At 41.2% G+C, this 20,230-nt stretch overlaps 2 protein-coding genes across 2 annotated transcripts; both read left to right on the top strand.

Annotated features, from left to right (window-relative positions):
- LOC150067198 (lysozyme C-like) lies at nucleotides 1–5,601 on the top strand. Its single transcript, XM_090328231.1, has 4 exons — nucleotides 1–231; nucleotides 1,768–1,932; nucleotides 4,504–4,582; nucleotides 5,341–5,601. Exons 1-4 carry the CDS (start codon nucleotides 96–98, stop codon nucleotides 5,405–5,407), a joined length of 447 nt encoding a protein of 148 aa, XP_090184357.1. The 5' UTR covers nucleotides 1–95; the 3' UTR covers nucleotides 5,408–5,601.
- A 5,116-nt stretch (nucleotides 5,602–10,717) lies between these two features.
- On the top strand, nucleotides 10,718–17,435 carry LOC150067199 (lysozyme C). The gene is made up of 4 exons (XM_090357089.1): nucleotides 10,718–10,892; nucleotides 12,676–12,840; nucleotides 15,396–15,474; nucleotides 16,421–17,435. Exons 1-4 carry the CDS (start codon nucleotides 10,757–10,759, stop codon nucleotides 16,485–16,487), a joined length of 447 nt encoding a protein of 148 aa, XP_090213215.1. The 5' UTR covers nucleotides 10,718–10,756; the 3' UTR covers nucleotides 16,488–17,435.
- The last annotated feature ends 2,795 nt before the right edge of the window (nucleotides 17,436–20,230 follow it).

Raw genomic sequence — 20,230 nt, forward strand, 5'->3', positions numbered from 1 at the left:
CCTCAAACCACACAAGGAAGAAGGAAGTTAAAGGATGCTTTAATACTGGGAGCAGCTTGTCTTAGACAGCCCAGTGAACTGGCTGTTCAGTCAACATGAAGGCTCTCCTTATTCTAGCGGTTCTTCTCTTTTCCTCCACTGTCCATAGCAAGAAATTTGAAAGGTGTGAGTTGGCCAGAACTCTAAAACAAGGTGGAATGGACGGCTACAGGGGAATCAACCTGGCAAACTGTAAGTGTGCTCTCCTTCATGCCTCCAAATAGTTATCCATGTGTGGAACAGGACTAAGAGGGGATGAATGTTCAGAAGGGCCTGTGAGTGATTCATAATTCTACTTCTTTGTGGGTCTGTCTTGACTGATTAAAGACATCAGTTTGTTTTTTTAAAATCAGAGATGCTTTGTGAAGGAATACGGGCTTGGGAGTCAAAAAGTCTACAGGATTCTACATCAAACTTGCAGATGGGCTCTGCTCCAGTCTTTGGGCTGGCCACTTGCTTCAGACTCAATGGCCTGTGCAAGCTGAGTAAAGGATATATCAGGAGAACTCCTGGACACAGGGCCTTTAGAACTTGAAGCAATGTGATATATATATATATATATATATCAGCTACCATGCCCAGCAGCTTTTTATATTATTTGACTCAATCAAAGATGACTGTGGTGGTGTATTAAAATGTGGCCTTTCAAGCTGGGTGCAGTGGCTCATGCCTGTAATCCTAGCTATTCAGGAGGTTGAGATCTGGCGATCACAGTTCAAAGCCAGCCCAAGCACTACAAAACATGAGACTTTTATCTCCAATTAACCACTAGAAAACAGGAAGTATGGCTGAGGCTCGGGGGTAGGCAGTAGCTTTGAGCTAAAGAGCTCAAAGACAATACACAGGCCCAGGGGTAGGGTGGTAGCCTTGAGCTGAAGAGCTCAGGGACAGTGCCCAGGCTCAGAATCCAAGCCCCATGACCCACAAAAATAAATAAAATAAAATATGGCCTTTCTTGTGCTAATAAAAAAAAATCACCTTTTGGGGGGACAAAAGAGGTGACCATGAAGAAGAGTTCCTTTACAGTTTACTCTATATGTATCAGTATTATTACTGTACTTTTCACATTAAATCCAAACAATCCCCCTTCCATAAACATTTTTGAATGAGTGAGTGATTAGATGAATGGATAGATGAAGTACACACAGACTTCCTGTCTGTAATTCTTGTTTTCAAGACTAATTAGCCAGATGTAGTGCTTTAGTTCTCTAATACCAGAACTTGGGAACAAAGGCAGAAGAAATAAAAAAGGATTATAACTTAATATTCCTAGAAAAATAACTTCTTGACCATCTTTGCCTTTCCTAAGGAAAAACATTTTCCCGTCAGCTGTGAATTTACAAAATCCTGTCCAAAACTCTTACATTTCCATCCTACACTAAATGGTGCCTGAGGTCAGGGAAGGTAGCAACCTGAGAAAGCCCTGTTGTTACATTTTCTAAGGACTTGAGTATCACAACTTGACTTGCTCTGCAAAGAGATGCTCCAAGGCCTTTCCACCTCAAATCCTGAGCCCCACTCACTCCCTGAAAGGCTGAAGCAGGAGGACCAGTTGAACTCAGGAGACCCTGTCTCAAGACAACAAAGAACACTGAAGAATTTAGACGTTTTGCCAGTTAAAGATACCTTTCTACTTGTGAAATAAGACACTAAAGCACAGTTAAGTCCTGGGTATACAGTATACATCATCTCCTGCTGTTGTTTTATTATGAAAGTCATTTCTTTCAGGGATGTGCTTGGCCCGATGGGAGAGTGGGTATAACACACAGGCTACGAACTACAATCCTGGAGACAGAAGCACTGATTATGGGATATTTCAAATCAATAGCCGCTATTGGTGCAACGATGGCAAGACCCCAAGAGCAGTCAACGCCTGTGGCATACCCTGCAGTGGTAAGATGAGTCCGTTTGGGAGACTTGACCTGGGACTGTCTTGCAAGAGCAGAACATCTAGTGGTTGAGGATAATATGGTTGTGTGATCTTTTTATTGTTTTACTTTTATTATGAATTTTTCCAGATATATAAAATTAGATATTAATACAACCATATAACTGTAATTTAAAATTGTTAACATTTTCTCATAATTGGTTCTTCGGTTCAGGGTTGCTAAAGTAAGAATTGTTTACTAAAAATCTTTGCAGGGGTGTTTTAGGTCAACATTAATTTGCTGATAGATTTTAAAGTGAATTATAAATACATTATTTTATTTATAGCTTATATTCTAAAAATTATATGACTGAAATAATCATTATCATATCTAACAAAATAATTTACAGATTATTTATTTAGGATTTTTTTGTGTGTGTGGATCATGGCACTTGAACTCTGGCCTAAGCACTGTCCCTGAGCCCTTCAGCTCAAGGCTACCTTCCCCTGGAGCCACAGCCCCACTTCCCATTTTTTTAATGATCAATTGGAGATAAGAGTCTCATGGTCGGGGCCGGGAGTTTGGCCTAGTGGTTAAAGTGCTTGCCTAGCATGCATGACGACCCGGGTTTGATTCCTTGGTACCACATACCTAGAAAAAAGCCGGAAGTGGTGCTGAGGCTCAAGTGGTAGAGCTCTAGCCTTGAGAAAGTCCAAGGACAGTGCTCAGGCCCTGAGCTCAAGCCCAGGACTGGCAAAAAAAAAAAAGAATGTCATGGTCTTTAGTGCCTGGGCTGGCTTTGAACCACCATCCTCAGATCTCAACCTACTGAGTAGCTAGGATTACAGGTGTGAGCCACTGCACCTGGCTAGGATTCTTTTTTTGTCATTGATGGGGCTTGAACTTGGGGACTCAGATGTGTCCCTGGTCTCTTTTACTCAAGTGCTCTGCTACTGTGTGTCAGGGATCCATTTCTTTGACTGTTTCCTGAGGAAAAAAAAAAAATTTGGGGGGGGGTGGGGGTGGAGTTGGTCATGGGTCTTGAACTCTGGGCCTGGATGCTGTCCCTAAGCTCTTCAGCTCAAAGCTACCAGTTCTACCACTTAAGCCTTAGCCCCTATTCCAGTTTTCTGGTGCTTAATTGGAGATAAGTGTCTCTCAGACTTTCATGCCCTGGCTAGCTTCAAATTGTGATCCTCAGATCTCAGCCTCCTGAGTAGCTAGGATTTACAGGCATGGGCCACCAGTTCCCAGCAGAAAAAGGTTTTAGTTGAATAATTTCTGATTTGGGGCCAGGAGTTTGGCCTAGTGGTAAAGGGCTTGCCTAGCATGCATGAAGACCCGGGTTCGATTCCTCGGTACCACATACACAGAAAAAAGCCAGAAGTGGTGCTGAGGCTCAAATGGTAGAGCTCTAGCCTTGAGAAAGTCCAAGGACAGAGCTCAGGCCCTGAACTCACCCCCAGGACTGGCAAAAAAAAAATTATGAGGAAAGTCTTAGAAAAAAATCATATTAAGTGAAGTAAGCCAGATTCAAAGGAACATAGGCTCAATGGTTTCCCTCATTTGTCATAATCAGTAGAAACCTTGGGCTCTCCTAGCAGAGATTTACACCTAGATACATAAGGCCACATAGTATGACACTAAATGAAAGAACCTCCAGGATATAGAAACAAAAGCCATATAAAGAGTGATTGTTTTCCTTAATGTACTACGTTATCTCTCATCTCTTTTGCTGACCCTTGGTTATCTCATATTGTTACAGTATTTCACCTGGTTATCTGATATATTGTATATATGCGTATTTGGCTATTTGAAATCTAATAGGAAAGAGGGGAAAACAGGATGAGGGGCAGTGGTGGGGGGAGGGAAATGGGGACCAAGACATGAGAAAGGGTATCAATGTTTGTGAAGTAATGCACCTTCAATCTGGTGAATATAATGTGACCCTTCTATTAATAAAAATATATGGAAAAAATGTATTCAGTTCAATTCAGTCTGTGAATAAAAGTGCCATAACTTAAAAAAAAAATACGAGGCAGGGCTGGGAATGTGGCTTAGTGGTAGAGTGTTTGCCCAGTATGCATGAAGCCCTGGATTCGATTCCTCAGGACTACATAAACAGAAAAATCCACAAGTAGCTCTGTAGCTCAAGTGGTAGAATGTTAGCCTTGAGCAAAAGAAGCTCAGGGACAGTGCCCAGGCTCTGAGTTCAAGCCCATGGACTGGCAAAAAAAAACTGTGAAGAATACTTCTTTTACAGTATTAGGTACAAAGAGGACCTTCCATCATAATTAATTGCTATAGTACTTGTGTTGACTCATAAATGAGAAATAAAATTCTTTAGTTCGTGTCTAATGGGATAGAATGAGTTTTCCTCAACGATCTCTTTCATTAGTATTATTCATTAGTAGTATTATTATTAAAGTAGTTATACAGAGGGGTTTCAATTCAACATGTTCCCCAACTATCTTACTTAGTCCTGGGAAGTAATTTCATATTGGTTTTTTTCCCTCAGTGTAATGATAAAGCTGGCAGAATCTGGATTGAAAATGAAAGTTTTACTTCATTTTCTTTCCTCACCCCTCTCTTTCAGCTTTGTTGCAAGATGACATCACTCAAGCTATAACTTGTGCAAAGAGGGTTGTCCGTGATCCACAAGGCATTAGAGCATGGTATGTGTTACATGTTCAAGGGGAATCTGTTCACTCTACTCTTGATGTATGCAGGAGAGAAGGCTTGCAAAGATCAAGGATCATTGAGAGAACTGAAAACTGCAGTTTGGGGCTTTAAAAAAAGCAATGTACTGCCAGGCCTGGTGGCTCACACCTGTAATCCTAGCTACTCAGGAGGCTGAGATCTGAGGATCTCGATTCAAAGCCAACCTGGGCACTAAAGTCGGTGAGACTCTTATATCCAATAAATTACCAGAAAACCAGAAGTGGCGCTGTGGCCCAGGTGGTAGAGTAGAGGCCTTGAGCTGAAGAGCTCAGGGACAACACCCAGGCCCAGAGTTCAAGTCCCATGACCAACCAAAAAAAAAAAAAGAGCAATATACTACCTTTACCCCTGAGGAACTAATTGTTATGACTGACTCAAATCTTACCCTTCTGCTTGGAATTCTTGAATGACCATTCAGGCCCTTGAACACTTTCCTCACTTGACGACTTCCTTGTGAAGTTTTCAAACTATTTGCAGAATGAGTAAACGTGCTATGTACGTAACTCAGCATTATGCTGAGCATTTTACTGAGAATCTGGGGAGAAGCAAGGCACTTGGGTGATGTTTCTTTAATAGCAAGGTCTGCACCAAGCTATAGCTGTATTTTATTATTGATTCCATACTTTATGCTCCCAAGGGATATGAATTAGGTACATTATAATGAAATGAGATGTGACCTAACCTTTTCTTCCTTGTTCCCTTCTCTCCATAGGGTGGCATGGAGACAACACTGTCAAAACCGAGATGTCAGTGAATATATCCGGGGTTGTAGATTATAATTGCAAAATTGGGTCTGCTTATTATCTTTCTTTTTAGCTTTGTATCAGAAGGTGTTTAGAAATGAATACTGAGCTTCTATTCATGTTGTTAGTATAGAGTCATGCATTTTAACCACATCTGAAGCAGGTGAGCTAATATTAACTAACCATAGGACTGAGATTACATATTGCAATAAATACATTAAGCAAATGCATACCTTATCTTTGTTTATACCTGCCTCTGGGGAAAATTAATATATGATAGGACATTAGGTGGGCTCAGTGGACAATGCTGAAATCAGAGGATCACGGTTCAAAGCCAGCCCCGGGCACTAAAGTCCATGACACTCTTATCTCCAATTAACCACTAGAAAACTGGAAGTGGGGCTGTAGCTCAAGGGCGGTAGCCTTGAGCTGAAGAGCTCACAATGCCCATGCCCAGAGTTCAAGCACCCTAACCCCCCCCGCCCCCACACACGAAGATATGACATTCTCTTTCAGTCAAGGCTGGCGCTCTATCACTTGAACCACAGCTCTGGCTTTCTGGTGGTTAATTAGAGTTAAGAATATCAGGGATTTTTCTGCTTGGGCTGGCTTCAAACCTTGATCCTCAGATCTTGGCCTCCTGAGTGGGCTGCCACTGGCACCACCATGATTCGAGACTCTTAATAAATTCTTTCTTGTCACCAGCACATGAACAGCTGGATCTTGCTGAAGGAAAATCCACAAGCATGCTGGCCAGTCTCATTTGGGATCTATGGGCACAGATCTTCAATGGACCCCACCCGGCCACCTGCCTGGCCACCTCAGTCACCTCACTGTGATTCTGTGATGTGGTCCACACACTCAAAAATGGCTAGAGTCACTTAAGTTTCGCTTCTGTGTTCGAAGCCAGAGCACATACGTCTCACCAATATCTATTCCCTCATTCTCTCCTCTCAGCAGAAAATCTTGGGCTGGGAATGTGGCTTAGTGATAGAGTACTTGCCCAGCATGCATGAAGCCCTGGATTCCATTCCTCAGTACTGCATAAACAGAAAAAGCCAGAAGTGGTGCTGTAGATCAAGTGGTAGAGCGCTAGCCTTGAGCAAAAGAAACTCAGGGACAGTGCCCAGGCTCTGAGTTCAAGCCCCAGGACTGGCAAAAAAAATTCTTTTAAATACAAAAAAAAAAAAAATCAGCAGAAAATCTTGACTCATCTCACCCTGAAATAAAATAAGCAACTTCATACAAAGTTGTCCCCTGCCATTCACCAAAACACTAGTTCCACCTCACCCTGTGAGGATCCTTCACCGCCCCCCCCATTTCAAGAGTGAATAGAAGGGTGTCCTTTGGCACAGTCAAAGGCAGTGTTTCCACATGCAACCCCCTCCCAGCACTCTCCATGCTCCATGCCAGCTTGCGTCCCTCCCCTGCTGCATCTCCTCCATCACCATCCATGTGCCACAGGAACCTGCCATCTTAACAATAGGCCACTGACCCTCCAGTAGAGTCCCCACACACAACTCACCCTCTGCTTCCTCCCCAGGGAGACAAGATGTCCTGTAAAGAACAATTTCCATGCCCCCCCCCCCATTCACTTTCTTCTTTCTAGTCTGCCTTCTGTTCTGACTCAGCTGAAACTGTTGCCCCAGGACTTCTCCCATGACTCCTTGGTGCAAGCTGTTCTGGGGTTGTCTTACTTGCATTTGACAATGTGAACCACTCGTCAGACTTCTGGAGTATTTCACCACACTTCCATTTTACCTCAAAGAATTTTCTATCTCAGTGCTTTGATGTTGTTGTTGGTGGTGGTGGTGGTTGTGGTCCTGCCGCTTGAACTCAGGGACTGGGAGCTATCCCTGACTTTTCTCCTCAAGGATAGAGCTCAACTACTTGGAACCACAGTACTGCTTCTGGTTTTCTGCTGTTAGCAGGAGGCAAGAGTCTTGCAGATTTTCCTAACTGGGTTGGCTTGGAACTGTGATCCTCATATCTCAGCCTTCTTAGTAGCTAAGATTACAGGCATAAGCCATCATTACCCAGCTCCTTCTGAGTTCTTTATGACTCTTTCTGATACTTCATTTCTAATTGTGGAAATCCTCTAGGCTTTTTGGCATACCACAAATTTTAATTATTTATAGTAGCTCCCCCTGCTGAATCTGGTTTCAGTTATAAAAATAAAACAAAAATATAAAATGGAAAATTCCAGAAGTATACCATTTCTCCTCCTCAGTAGGCTTGCTCTGTTGTCTTAAAATTGCTTGCAACTACCACAGAGAATGAAGGAGGGCACTAATGTTTTTGGTAAGTGAATGAATTCAGGTTTGATGAAACATGGTAACTTTCTTATTGAAGTATTCGGTGCTTGAATGTTTTCAGAGACACCTATATTTACAGATGTGTGTTAGAAACTTCTGCACACCTTTAATCTCTTGATATCTTCATTTTGGCCTTTTTTTTTTTTGCCAGTCCTGGGCTTGAGCTTAGGTCCTGAGCACTGTCCTTGGGCTTTCTCAAGGCTAGAACTCTACCATGTGAGTCTCAGCACCACTTCTGGCTTTTTTTTTCTAAGTATGTGGTACCAAGGAATTGAACCTGGGTCTTCGTGCATGCAAGGCAAGCACTCTACCACTAGGCCAAACTCCAGGCCCTCATTTTGGCCTTTATCACACAGGTCATTATCACTATAGGTCTACCACATGCAAAAACCAAGACTGGGTGTCATGGGAGAAAGAAACAAGCAAAATACCTTCTAGTCTAGTACAAGGAATAAGGTCACAACTGAGGAAATGTGCTGGAGAGCATAGGACAAAGCATTTTATTCTGATGTCACTGCAGTGAAGTGGGGATAAAGAGGCTTCCCCAGGCAGTGTGGATGAGGCATAGTACAGGAGAGCAGGGAGGGAGTGGCCGTGAGGGCTGAGGGACAGTGAGAGGACAGCCATCACCAGAATCTGTCACTTCACTAAATCTAATGGGAGTCTGCACCCTGGATCTAAGGAGGTATTTTCAGAAAAAGAGTTTAAACCCTTGAACACCCAAGCACTTCTCATTTCCCTCTTTCTAATCTCATTCTAATCAGAACAATCAGGTGTAAATCAAATAGTGTAGTGGGTGTAAGTTTATTGTACTATAAATGGATAAAGGAAGCATTGCTTTATTTTCCTAAATCAAATAAGCTGTGTTTTATCTTAATTTCCTCAAGACTGATGAGAATATGGTGCTATTTCTAATGGTTTTTTTTTTTTAACACATTTTCTGTTTGACAACTTCCAAACTACAAAGTCAAAAATCTGGGAAGGAGCCAGGAGTTTGGCTTAGTGATAGAGTGCTTGCCTAGCATGCAAGAAGACCTGGGTTCAATTCCTTGGCACCACAAATAGTAAAAACTGGAAATGATGCCTGTGGCTCAAAGGGTAGAGCTCTATCCTTGAGAAAACCCAAGGACAGTGCTTAGGCCCTGAGTTCAAGACCCAGGACTGGCAAAAAAAATAATCTGAGAAGATTAAAGTCCACCCTTTCATAGTCATACTTGGGCTACTTTTACCCCAATCATTGTGCAAGTTGAGCTGGTCATTCAAATAGCAAAGTAGTTCCTATTTTGAGCTTGTTGACTCACAAAGTAGAGCAATGACTACTCAATTTTCCTAGCAGCTACATGGCATCCAAGAGGGCTTTTGCTTTCCCTTAACTCTATTAAAGGTGTTGTTAATGTTGTCTTATTTATAAAAACCAAATATTTTCCTCTCCAACTTATCCTTTATTGTGGTATCTTTATTTTTTCCTTGCATGTAATATTAGCTTTTACTTTTCTGGCATGCTTTTGTTCATATTTTATTTTCAATTGCCTTTTATCTGAGTTTGTGTCTGTTGTCATCTTCTTTCACATTACTGGCTTTGATACTTAATTAATCACTAGCTTTCATGTAATCCTAACTACTCAAATAGCTGAGATTCAGAGGATCTCAACTCAAATCTGTCCTGAGCAGGAAAGTTCATGAATACCCATTTTCAAAATAACCAGCCAAAATCCTAGCTGGAGGTGTGGAGAACAGTAGATAGCCAGCTATAAGCAAGGAAGCTGGGAGAGCATATGACTTTTCGAGAGGTGCACAGCCTTTACAGATTTTTTTTTTTTTTGCCAGTCCTGGGGACTGAACTCAGGGACTGAGCATTGTTCTTGGACTTTCTTAAGGCTAGAGCTCTACCACTTGAGTCACAGCAGCACTTCCAGCTTTTGTCTATGTGTGTGATAACAAGGAGTCAAACCCCAGTCTTCATGAGCTCTGGGCCTGAGCTCTGGGCCTGGGCTCTGTCCCTGAGCTCTTCACCTCAGGCTATGCCCTACCCTTGAGCCATAGCACCGCTTCTTGTTTTCTTTGTTTTTTTCTTTTTCTTTTTTCTTCTGTGGGTCATTGGGCTTGAACTACGCCTGGGCGCTGTCCCCGAGCTCTTCAGCTCGGGCTACTGTCATACCCCTTGAACCAAGCCCCACTTCCCATTTTCTAGAGGTTAATTGGAGATAAGAGTCTCCAGTCCTTTTGTGACTGGGCTGGCTTTGAACCTTGATCCTCAGATCTCAGCCTCCTGAGTAGCTCGGATTACAGGTGTGAGCTACTGCAGCTGGTCACATGATGCTTTAGAGGCATCTCAAGCAGGCACTAATGGCTATGCCTGCAAACTTAGCTACTCAGGAGGCTGAAATCTGAAGCCAACCAAGACAGTCCATGAAATTCATCTCCAGTTAAACACCAAAAGCTGGAAATGAATCTTTTATCTTTGAACAGGAAGCAGGCGTCAAGGTCTGATGAAAAGGGATGCTTTATAACAATATAGAACGTATGACAGTAATTTTGTTTAAAGTATAGTGTTAGAAAACTGGCTGAGTAATATGGGTTATGCTATAGGCCCTTTAAGGGATTTGGTATATGTGACATGCTCATTTTGTGTACAAGTATGTAATTTAAGTGAAATGGATCAATACAAATAATGAATGTATATAAAATAGTAAAGTAAAAAATGAATGTGTCAAAAAACAGAGCTAAACTTAAGTCATACAAAATCATTGTAAATCATTTTCTTTCTTATGATTGTTCAGATTTATAATAAAATCAAAGAGAATTGTTGTTTCAAAAATAGCGTGTCCTTCTATGTTCTGCCTTAACCAAGTTTATAAACAATATCGGGCATTTTCTTGGCGTATCAGATATCTCTTCAAATATTAAAGGAAATCCTTTTGAAGTCATTGAGTCAACAAGCACTTCCTGCCTGGCACCCAGCTCAAAAGGTGGAGCCCCCAAACCGCTACAGCAGAGGAAAAAAGCATTTAAATACTGGGGCCAACTTACCCTAGTCATTCTCGTGGTCTGGCTTCTCAGTTCAGCCAACATGAAGGTTCTCCTTATTCTGGGCCTTTTTCTACTTTCTAATACTGTCCAAGGCAAGATTTATGAACGATGTGAGTTGGCCAGAACTCTAAAGGAACTTGGATTGGATGGATACAAGGGAATCAGTCTGGCAAACTGTAAGTCTGCTCTCCTTCATACCCTCCAGTTAGCCATGTCTGGCAGAGAAGGACTGATCAGAGGGTCTTAAAAGGAGCAAACTTCATCAGCTGTTACTAACATAGTTGAAAACATTAGTTTTGTCTTTCACAACTATGCACGACTCCTGAAGGAATGGGAGGAAAAAATTCTATACCATCCTGATAACACAGGATCCAACATACTCTTCTTTTTTTTCAGGGGGTGGAAAGGAGAGAGAGCATGTAGGATTAGCTAGCCTCCAACCTCAAAGCAAACCTAGCCTTGAACTAGATTACTCTGCCCTAGTCTCCCTACTGCTGGAATTACAAGCAGGGATTAACATGCCCAGCTCTAATAGACTCTTTTGGGCTATCTACATGTTTCCCCTCAGTAACTGTTTTTTAAGAAATGATTTAGTAAGGGGCCGGGAGTTTGGTGTAGTGGTAGAATGCTTGCCTAGCATGCACAAAGCTCTGGTTTGATTCCTGGGTACCATATACACAGAAAAAGCTGGAAGTAGTGCTATGGCTCTAGTGGTAGAGCTCTAGCCTTGAGAAAGCCCAATGACAGTGTCCAGGTCCTGAGTTCAAGCCCTAAGACTAGCAAAAAAAAAAAATGATTGAGTAAATAGATGGAATACAGATACAATTTGATGACATCACCGAATAGCCTTCCTGATTCTCGAATTCTTGTTTTCAGCATTCTCACTTCACATCCAAATTTAGATAATATGAGAAAATATTACCTTTAGGGAGCCAGGCACAGTGGTTCACCCTTGTAATCCTAGCTACTCAGGAGGCTGAGATCTGAGGATCACAGTTCAAAGCCAGCCTGGGCACAAAAGATAGTGAGATTCTTATCTGCAATTAACCACTAGAAAACGGGAAGTGGGGCTGTGGCTCAAGGGGTAGGACAGTAGCCTTGAGCTGAAGAGCTCAGGGACAATGCCCAGGCCCAGAGTTCAAACCCCTTGATGAACCAGACAGAGAGGAGGGGAGATAGATAGACAGAGAGAGAGAGAAAGAGAGAGAGAGAGAATATGAATATTACCTTTAGATATGATAAGAAATTGAAATTATCTGACTGGGTGCCAGTGGTTCACACCTGTAATCCCAGGAGGCTGAGATCTGAGGATGTGGCTTCAAAGCCAGCTGTGGCAGGAAAGTCCATGAGACTCTTATCTCCAATTAACCACCAGAAAACCAGAAGTAGTGATGTGGCTCAAAGTGATAGCGTGCCAGCCTTTGATTGCACCCAAGCCCAGAGCTGAAGTCCCATGGCCGACAAAAAAAAAAAAAAGAAGAAGAAAGAAAGAAAAGAAAAGAAAAAAACTGATCTGTCTATTCATCTATCTTGTTTTTGTTTTACTCTATCAGCCTATATACTTCCAGTAATTTAACAACTCTGGTGATTGTTGTATTATCAGATGACTTTTCTGAGGGATGAGAAAAGGCAAAGGATAATGGACTGCCATTAACTTAGTTTTACTTCATCAGTAATATAAATTGATTTACAAAAGGAATCTCTTGGGGACCTTTTAAGACTAAAGTGCTGAGCCAAGGCATTTTTGTTCATACCTGCAGTTTCAGCTGAGCTCAAGAGACTAGACTGGTCAAACAGTAAGAGCTCATCTCAAAACAACAGAAACCACTAAAGCATTAAGATATTTTCTCATTTAAATATGTGAACTTGTGAAAGAAAGCACTAATAAAATTCTGTGTATACACTGCATTGCTGTTCGTTTGTTAAAAAAAAAATAAAACAAAAAAATCTTTCTTTCAGGGATGTGTGTGGCCAAATGGGAGAGCAGTTATAACACAAAAGCTACGAACTACAATTCTGGAGACCAAAGCACTGACTATGGGATCTTTCAGATCAATAGCCGCTATTGGTGCAATAATGGCAAGACCCCAAAAGCAGTTAATGCCTGTCACATATCCTGCAGCGGTAAGAACAGACTGTATTTGAGGAACGGCACTGAACCCTTTGCTGTACTTGCATGAGAGATACACTGCATAAAGGACATGACTAGGAAGAGAAAAATAGAGATTTTAAAAACTTCTTCTTGGGCTGGGAGCATAGCCTAGTGGTAAGAATACCTGCCTAGCATGCATGAAGCCCTGGGTTTGATTCCTTGGTACCACATACACATAAAAAGCCCGAAGCAGTGGTTGGCTCAATTGGTAGAGCGCTATGTTGAGAATGCCCAAAGACACTACTCAGGACTTGAATTCAAACCCCAGGACTGACAAAACAAAAAACTTCTTTACTTTTAGGAATTGACCATTATCCCCCTAAAATTGTCCTCCATAATACATTTGGGCTAAGGTATAGCTCAGACAAATAGTGCCCGTTCAATACGCAGGAGTTCTGATTTCCATCACTAGTACTAGAAAAAGTAAATAAAGAGCTGTTGTGATTTTTTTTTTTTTGCCAGTCCTGGGCCTTGAACTCAAGGACTGGGCACTGTCTTTGGGCTTTCTCAAGGCTAGTGCTCTACCACTTGAGTCACAACACCATTTCCAACTTTTTCTATGTATGTGGTACCGAGGAATCGAACCTGGGTCTTTGTACATGCGAGGCAAGCACTCTACCACCTGGCCAAACTCCCAGCCCCAGCTGTTCTGCTTTTAAAGGAAGAGTTGCTGGGTGCTGGTGTCTCATGCTTGTAATCCTAGCCCGTCAGGAGGATAGGATTTGAGGATTGAAATTCAAAGCCAGCCAGGGCAGGAAAGTCCATGAGACACTCATCTCCCATTAATCTCCAAAACACCGTAAATCATGCTGTGGCTTAAAGTAGATGATCAAAAAAAGCTCAGGAACAGCACCTAGGCCCTGAATTCAAGTCCCACAACCAACAAAAAATGTTTTTCTTTCTTCAATATATAAAAGGTTTTGGAATGATCTATGAATTTGTTTTAAATGCCTTTATTCATGTTTTATCTAAAACAGTTTTATTCCTTCTATTTACTTCGGTTAGTTTAAAGATAATTTAGGTGTGTGGTCCTTTTAAAAATTATTTTACCTTTGTTATACAATGCTTTAAAATACCATAATAAACAGCCATATAGCTGTGTACTATTGGCAACATTTTGGGGGTGGAGTGGGGGGAGAAGGGTTGGCTAGTGCTGGAGTTTGAATTCAGGACTTCAAGCTTGCATTGGCTGGCTGGCTTGGAAGGCATTCTACCACTTAACCCATGCCCCAGCCTGACTTTTTGCTGATCAGTTAGAGACGGAATATTCTGGCTCAACTGGGTTCAAACCATAGTCTTCTAGGATTAAGCCACCACATCAGCTGTTTCCATATATTTTTGTTGGAATATATTTTAATATTCCAACATGACATTTTACTTTAAAATTCTTTAATTTGAACCTCCAAATATGTAGGTCATAACTATTATCTCATCTAACAAATTAACTTCTGGATTTATTTTAATTGGGATTTATTTATTTATTTATGGTGCAACTACTATGGCTTGAACTGAGGGCCCATGTTCTTGCTTGGCTTTTCTGCTCAAGCTGGCACTCTACTACTTGAGCCATATCCTTACCTCCTGTAATTGGGATTTATATAATTATATAATCTATGATTAGTGAATAAAAATTAGAATAAGCAAGCAAGAAAACATGCCACCCATAATGAGTTCCCAGAGATTTATACCCACTGCTAACTTTTTTTTTTTTGCCAGTCCTGGGGCTTGAACTCAGGGCCTGGGCACTGTCCTTGGACACTTTTTGCTCAAGGCTAGTGCTGTGCCACTTGAGCCACAGCCCCACTTACGGCTTTTTCTGTGTTTGTAGTACCCAGAAATTGAACACAGGGCTTTGTGCATGCATTCTACCACTAGGACAAACTCCAGGTCCCCCTCCTTTGGTAACTCTTCTCATATATACTTTCAGAATATATTTATCAATGGAGTATATGAATACAAAGTTATACCACACATGTACAAGCATGTAAACTGTTTGTTCTTCTGTATTATAAATTATGATTTAATACACAGAATTCTTTCTAATCAATAAATACAAATCTGTAATATCACTGTAAAAGATGAATAGAATTCTACTACAAAACATTGTGTAATCTATTGATCCTATTCTTCATGTTAAGTACATAGATATTTCCATTTGTCCCCTTCATAAAATGCTGTGCACAGCTCTGTGCATAAAATTTTGCATGCATTTCTTATTATTTCTTTGGGATAAATCTTAAATGGCTGAATTGTTGAGCCAAGTATTACTGACAGTTTTATCATGTTGTTTGAATACAAACAGTATATTTGAATATAAAGAGATCTTGTATTCAAATATAATAGTTGAATACAAAGAGATCTTTTATTATATTACTTCATAATTCCAGAACATTCAATGGCTTTAGTAAATGAAAAGCAAAATGGATCAAATGAGACAAAACTGGCTAAATGAAATTCTGCTGGCTACATCTAAACTGAAATCAGAGTCCTAGGACAATATTTTTCATTCTTCACTTTTCTCTTTCAGCTTTGCTGCAAGATAACATCTCTGAAGCTGTAGCTTGTGCAAAGAGGGTTGTCAGCGATCCACAAGGCATTAGAGCATGGTATGTGTGTTAGATGTTAAAGAGAAAAAAAGACAAAAGTGTTTACCATTGATACAATGCAGTCAGAGCAGACTTCCAAAGGTCAAAGTGTTACTCTGAGAACACAACTTATAGTTTAGGAGCCTGATACAAAATGTTTGATCTCCATGCAGAATAATTTACAGAACCAAATAAGAATCTGACTTTTTTTGGTCTTCAATTTATTTGTTTGTTTGTTTTGTACTGCTACCAGAGTTTGAACTCAGGACCTCACACTCTTTTTTTTTTTTTTTTTTTTTCCCAGTCCTGGGCTTGGGCTCAGGGCCTGAGCACTGTCCCTGGATTTTCTCAAGGCTAGAGCTCTACCACTTGAGCCTCAGCACCACTTCTGGCTTTTTTTTTTTTTTTTGCTACATATGTGGTACTGAGGAATCGAACCCGGGTCTTCATGCATGTTAGGCAAGCACTCTACCACTAGGCCAAACTCCCGGCCCCGCACACTCTTGCTTAGCTTTTTTTGTTGTTCCAGTCTGACACTCTTACTTTTGCCACTTGAGCCCCATCTCTACTTTTGTCTTTTTGCTAGTTACTTGGAGATAAGAGACTCTTGGATTTATTTGCGTAGATCCTCAGATTCAGCTACCTGAGTATTTAGGAGTACAAGTGTGAGCCACAGGCATCTTGAAACCCTTGATTTTAAAAGATTTCTAGAGTTTTTTAAGATTTTCATATCTCTACAAGTTCGATTCAACATTTATGTGCTGCACTCTGTGTTCTACTTGGGCTTTGGGACTGAGCCAATCATCTTGTATATGTATCTTCACTTCACCAGCAATGTCTGGATTTAGTTATCACCAGTATTTCACTCAGATAGAATACTCGGTGTCCCCATTGGATGTGAACGGTGCACATTATTATGAGACATGTTCTAACCTTTTCTTTATGTGTTTCCCTTTTCTTTCTACAGGATGGCATGGAGAAGTCATTGTCAAAACCGAGATCTCTCTGAGTACGTCCATGGCTGTGGTGTGTAACCACCAAAGTTTTCCTCTTCAGCTCATGCCTTCCCTCTTTCACATTAAATGAGCAGCTTTTAAGAGAGAGGTCACACTGCTATTGTTTCCCCTTCAAACACTATTTTACAGAAGCAGGAGTGAAATACAGCCTTTCCCCTGGAGGAGTCTTAGTGTACACTAACATGGTTATAACTTGCTATGAACACTACATCTTTTTCCAGTTTGCTAGGAAAACCAATGTTGGTGAAAATTCATTTTCATCTTGATCATCAGAAACAACTCCAGTGCATTTTTTGGTTTGGTTTTCTTTTTTGAAGGAAGAGGCATGGTCTCTTATCCATCCCACTCAGACAGTGAACTCAAGATCCTCCTGCCTCTGCTTCTCAAGTGCTGGCATTACAGGCATGCACCACCACACCAAGCTTGCATCCACTTCTACCCGAACCATCAATCAAACAATAATAACTGATATAAGGAGTCTACCATATCAGATGATTATACAACAAAAGTTTATCTTAAAACAGTCTTACACATACCTCAACTATGTAGGTATCTGATTCTATCGTCTAACAACTATAAAAATAGCCACTCTCTTGGTATGCCATAAACATCTTAAAAAGTGGAATTCCAAAGGGCTAAAATTGGAGACAGGATCAAGAATTTCATAAAGTGTGTCACCTTTGGTTTAATTAATTGCTTGAAATATTCCATTTGTACATCTTTAAAAACAGATTCACAACTGATGCATCCATTTCAACACTTAAAAGTGTTTGATGATGTGCATCTTGATAATTATAAAAGAACTAAGAGGGATGAATGAGCTGCTGCCGGTCCTTAACGTGGTTATCTTCCATTCCTGCATAGCAACTAGATCCAAGATAGATGAGCTTGTACTGGTAGCTAACTGTAGTAATATTATGCATATTGTAAAAACTAAAAATACCATCATTAAAGATTTGCAATGTAGACATTGTCTGTAGTTATTTAGACCCATCTAGTGTCTTTGGAAGGAAAAAAATAATAATCATTACAACTTGAAGAAAAATACTTTGGTCTGGATTTGGCAAACCCAAACTGTGTGACATTTCCTAGTAATCCATGAACTTCAAGGGCTACCAAGAGCCTCTTGTGGACCAGAGTTTTATACACACTGCTGAGGCAGGCTATGCCCACTCGTAAGCACTCTGACCCAGGCAGGAAGCAGTGGCTCTGGGTTCTGGTCCTTGTGTCATATCTGACAGCTGCATGGTGGACGGCTCCATCACTGCAGAAAGGAAAGACTTTATCTTAACCTTCCAACACCTGATCTTCTCTGAAGGGCCTGTCGTAGGGCCTGTCGTATCTCCATCTCTGCATCTTCTCCAGTACAGAGAGGAGAGTAGGACCCCTACAGCCTTCTGCCAAACTCCACAGGGGTAGCACTGCTGAGCAGTGAGCGGGGCTGCTGCGCCATCCCAGTCTTCAGGTCCTCAGCAGCTAGGAGGGAGAAACTCTGGCAAGTGACCCTTCAGCAAAATGCATGAAAGACTTTCATCTATTATCATGATCCAGGATCGCCAATAGAGTTAGGAAGAATGTGAATCCTATAACTAAAACTATGCTTTCAAGAAATTAGTTTTGGGGTTGGGGGGAGGGAAATGGGGACCATGTCATGAGAAAGGCTATCAATGTTTGTGAAGTTATGCACCTTCTATCTGGTGAATATAATGTAACCCTTCTATTAATCACAATAAAAAAAAGAATATAGTTTCATTCTTAGAACTATTATGGGCCAGCCCATTTCCCAATTAACAACCATCTAATAAAAGCAAGCATATCTACATCAAACTGTCTAGCGAATATACCTGCTATGCCATGAATAGATGTAAGAAGCATTTAGCTTTATTTTCTTTATTTTACTCAATCCTACTTGCCCCTACATGTTTAACAAACAATGTGATCTTTTAAAAACTGCCTCAGTGGAATCCGTATTTAGGAACTTCCAAGAGTCTCACAAAGCTACACAATCAGAAAATCAGAGCAGAACTCTGTCATGGCAACATTTCAAATGTTCATACAATAGTCATTGCCTAGACTAAGGTGATCTATCAGAAGTGGAACATTCCTGCCGAGTGCAGTGGCTCACGCCTGTCATCCCAGCTACTCAGGAGGCTGAGATCTGAGGATCAAGGTTCAAAGCCAGCTGGGCACAAAAGGACCTGAGACTCTTATCGCCAGTTAACCACTAGAAAATGAGAAGTGGGGCTTGGTTCAAGTGTAGGGTGGTAGCCTTAATCCGAAGAGCTCAGGCACAGAGCCCAGGTTGAGTTCAAGCCCCAAGACCCACAAAAGAAGGAGGAGGAGGAGGAGGAGGAGGAGGAAGAGGAGGAGGAAAAGGAACAGGAGGAGGAGGAGGAGGAGGAGGAGGAGGAGGAGGAGGAGGAGGAGGAGGAGGAGGAGGTTCCTGAGCTTGTGGACCCTCAAGGTCAGTGGTGAGTGCTGTTATTCCAGCAGCAAGATACTCTTCAATAGGCTTCCTGACATTGTCAAGGGCCACATGTCAAAAATGAAGGTCTCCTTGCTCATTTGTAGAGTCTAGAAAGATGATGGTGAAGATGAAACTGTGTGGTAATGGGACATGAATGGAAAAGGGGCCTGTCTAGGAGGAGATCAATGGGAGGAGGGGAGTGGAGGAAATATTAAAGGGTGAAGAGGACTGAAGGACTATATATACACACACATATATAACAGAATATATATGTGTATATATATATATATATACACATGAATACAGCATAATAGAACCCACCAAACATCGTTTCAGAAAGGAAACAGGAGGGAAGAGAGGAATGGAAATAGGGTAGAAGGGTGAATTCATTTAAAATGTATTGTGTGCATGTATTATGTTAACTCGAAAATACAAAATTTAAGAAAAAAATATGGGCCGGGAGTTTGGCCTAGTGGTTAAAGTGCTTGCCTAGCATGCATGAAGACCTGGGTTCGATTCCTCGGTACCACATACATAGCAAAAAGCCAGAAGTGGTGCTGAGGCTCAAGTGGTAGAGCTCTAGCCTTGAGAAAGTCCAAGGACAGGGCTCAGGCCCTGAGCTCAAGCCCAGGACTGGCAAAAAAAAAAAAAATATATGGGATGCTGGACATCTCTTGGCTTTTCTACAAAATGTGCCACCAGTATAATTTGTAAGTAGTTTCTTTTTAATTCTCTATTTATTGTACCATCTTTCTTGCTCTCTGTATATGGTATTTTATGCCGCTGAGATAGTAACATAATTTATAGTTATTTTCTATCATCTATTCCAAGTTTCTCTTCTCTAAATGTTTATTTTGATCTATCTTTCACATTAATTGCTTTTTCCATGTATCTGGAGACCATCGGTTGATTATATATAAGACTTAACCACTAAAGTTGAATACAAAATCTCTGAGCTTTGAGCAGGGTGTGTGGTGGCTCACATCTGTAATCCTAGCTACTCTGAAGGCTGAGATCTGAGGATGGCAGTTCAAAGCCAGCCCAGGCACTGAATAATGTAAGACTCGTCTCCAATTAATCACTAGCTCAGGTGTAGGGTGGTAGCCTTGAGCTGAAGAGCTCAGGAATAGCCCCCAGGCTGAGTTCAAGCCCCATGACCTACAAAAAAAGAAAAGAAAAATCTCTGAGCTTTGGGTAGGTCATTCCAGAGGCAAATGATGCACATTTCATTATGGAGCTAAATATTAGTATTAGTTCCTCTTTTCTCTACTTCACACACTTACCCAGAGGGACT

The sequence above is a fragment of the Megascapheus bottae genome, chromosome 2, assembly GCF_031878675.1.
Source record: "Megascapheus bottae isolate mThoBot1 chromosome 2, mThoBot2.hap1, whole genome shotgun sequence".
Taxonomy (NCBI): domain Eukaryota; kingdom Metazoa; phylum Chordata; class Mammalia; order Rodentia; family Geomyidae; genus Megascapheus; species Megascapheus bottae.

Bases quoted from the DNA above. Each gene is read 5' to 3' on its own strand.
- LOC150067198 (XM_090328231.1), top strand. From the start codon at position 96: ATGAAGGCTCTCCTTATTCTAGCGGTTCTTCTCTTTTCCTCCACTGTC. The intron at 232-1,767 runs GTAAGTGTGCTC...CATTTCTTTCAG, and splicing joins GGGAATCAACCTGGCAAACT to GGATGTGCTTGGCCCGATGG. The intron at 1,933-4,503 runs GTAAGATGAGTC...CCTCTCTTTCAG, and splicing joins CTGTGGCATACCCTGCAGTG to CTTTGTTGCAAGATGACATC.
- LOC150067199 (XM_090357089.1), top strand. From the start codon at position 10,757: ATGAAGGTTCTCCTTATTCTGGGCCTTTTTCTACTTTCTAATACTGTC. The intron at 10,893-12,675 runs GTAAGTCTGCTC...TCTTTCTTTCAG, and splicing joins GGGAATCAGTCTGGCAAACT to GGATGTGTGTGGCCAAATGG. The intron at 15,475-16,420 runs GTATGTGTGTTA...TTCTTTCTACAG, and splicing joins CCACAAGGCATTAGAGCATG to GATGGCATGGAGAAGTCATT.